At 54.4% G+C, this 2,211-nt stretch overlaps 1 protein-coding gene across 1 annotated transcript; it reads left to right on the top strand.

Annotated features, from left to right (window-relative positions):
* Positions 1 to 7: 7 nt before the first annotated feature.
* Positions 8 to 1,960, top strand: LOC106321139 (uncharacterized abhydrolase domain-containing protein DDB_G0269086-like). Its single transcript, XM_013759454.1, has 4 exons — positions 8 to 64; positions 188 to 955; positions 1,130 to 1,555; positions 1,637 to 1,960. The coding sequence occupies exons 1-4, from the start codon at positions 8 to 10 to the stop codon at positions 1,958 to 1,960; spliced, it is 1,575 nt and encodes a 524-aa protein (XP_013614908.1).
* Positions 1,961 to 2,211: the final 251 nt, after the last annotated feature.

Raw genomic sequence — 2,211 nt, forward strand, 5'->3', positions numbered from 1 at the left:
ACTGCCGATGTGCAAGGGGCGACCAGTTCTGACGCAGGCCGAGCTTCCAAGGAAGGAGCTCCTGGTTTAGTCGACAAAGACGTTGGGGCGGAGCCTCCTGCCTCAAGTCCTAAAAAGAAGAAGAAGAGCAAGAAACCCAGGAGGAAAGCAACCGAAGAGCTTCCTCTTGAAGAGATCGCTTCTCTAGACGAAACCTCCGAGGGTTTGGAAGCAAGGAAGGGAGAGAGAGGAAGGAAGAGGCCTTACGAAGGGGCTACTTAAAGAGATCGCTTCTCTCGACGAAACCTCCGAGGGTTTGGAAGCAAGAAAGGGAGAGAGAGGAAGGAAGAGACCTTATGAAGGGGCTACTTCCTCCATTGATCGCGGCGAGTCGCCGGCTGTAGGACAAGAAGGCGCTACAAGGGGTTCTGCCGAGTCTGACCATTCCGAAGCGGCGCCTGAAGATCGTCCCAGAAAGAAGAAGAAGAAGAAGTCCGTTGAGGCAGAGCCGCGTCCCTCTGATGCGGAGACGGGCCTCGTCGAAGTTGTCGCGGGAGGCGACGTTTCTCTTGAAACCCCTCCTGAGGAGAGAGAGGTCTCAGCGCGGGGCAGTGATCCTGTTACGGGTGAGAGATCTATTCCCGATCCGTCTGCGAGGAAAGGGTCTCGTTCAGAGGGTTCTACTGCGGCGCCGGCTGTAGGACGAGAAGGCGCTACAAGGGGTTCTGCCGAGTCTGACCATTCCGAAGCGGCGCCTGAAGATCGTCCCAGAAAGAAGAAGAAGAAGAAGTCCGTTGAGGCAGAGCCGCATCCTTCTGATGCGGAGACGGGCCTTGTCGAAGTTTTCGCGGGAGAAGACGTTTCTCTTGAAACCCCTCCTGAGGAGAGAGAGGTCTCAGCGCGGGGCAGTGATCCTGTTACGGGCGAGAGATCTATTCCCGATCCGTTTGCGAGGAAAGGGTCTCGTTCAGATCGAGTTCCCCGATCGGGTCGAGTTTTCCTACAACGAGACGACCCCCCTAATCCTTAATCCTCTTAGGTGCGCGGAGCTGACGCGCCAAATTCGTGGTGGGACGAAGGAGATGCCACAGCGGAGCATAAGAAGGCCAACGAAAAGGCCGCAGAGGAGAAAGAGATTCTTTGAGTAAAGTTCGAAGAACTGGAGGGCGAGCTTAAGTCTTCCAGCGCGGCGAGGAAAGAGCTCGTTCAAGAGAAAAGTCATTTGGAGAAAACGGCTGCGAACCTGGAGAAGGAGAAGACCGAGCTAGTCGAAGAGAGAGATGCCGCGGTAGACAAACTAATCAGGGAGAGGCAACGCTTGAGGGACTCCCGGGGTTTGGAGGTTACTCGTGAGAGGGAAAGAGTCGAGGCTGCTATGGCTGAGAAGGCAAGTCGCCGTTTTGATCGCGTGCGCAACCATTTTACTCGTCTGGAGGCTTTTGAGAAGGCGGAGAACCTGTATGGTCAAGCTTCGGGAACGAAGAAGCGCCTCGAGGTTATAAAGGCGAGTGGGACGGAGATCCCCCAAGAAATGATCGATGTCTTCGCTGAGCAGGAGAAACTTTATGAGGCGGAGGTTATGAAACTCCGAGTAGAACCACTGTCTGATAGTGACCTTACTCTTTCTCCGTTGGTCCTTCCTTCTCGTTTTGCCTAGGACAGGTTCAGAACGTCATTCGATCCCTATGGGTCGAACGTAAATTTGATCGGGCCAGAGACGGATTCTCGGCTCGTTACCTCGCTCGAAGTTGTTGAGGAGCCGTCAGAGGAGGCACTTGTTGATGTCACGTCTGTCCCCACCAAACCTGTCAAGTCCCCGGTGGGAAGCGGTTTTGATGAGCGCCCAGAGAATGAGAATTTGAAGGGGTTTCCTGGAAAGGACGGCCTCGAGATAGGCGACACTCTGGTTCGAGAGGGAGAGACCGAGAACGTGGGTGTCGAGGATCCTGTGCTCGTCTCGGATTCTTCCTCCGAAGGATGAGAGGATGGGGAGGAGGATAATGATGGGATCGAGGAGGCGTCGCTGCCACGTCCTGCTGAGGAGGAGACGATCTACGAAGCTGGGGATACAGACGTTTCTCCACGTCCCATTGTAGACTCTCTCACTTCCATTCCTACTCGGGCGGAGGACCAAACTGCTGCCGCTACCAAGGGTCATGACGATCAAGATTTTGTTCTTTGATGTATCACTTATGTCTTTGTCTGTTGTGGTCTTGATAGACCCTGTTGTTT

This window comes from Brassica oleracea, unplaced genomic scaffold (assembly GCF_000695525.1).
Source record: "Brassica oleracea var. oleracea cultivar TO1000 unplaced genomic scaffold, BOL UnpScaffold01259, whole genome shotgun sequence".
NCBI classification, from domain to species: Eukaryota; Viridiplantae; Streptophyta; class Magnoliopsida; order Brassicales; family Brassicaceae; genus Brassica; species Brassica oleracea.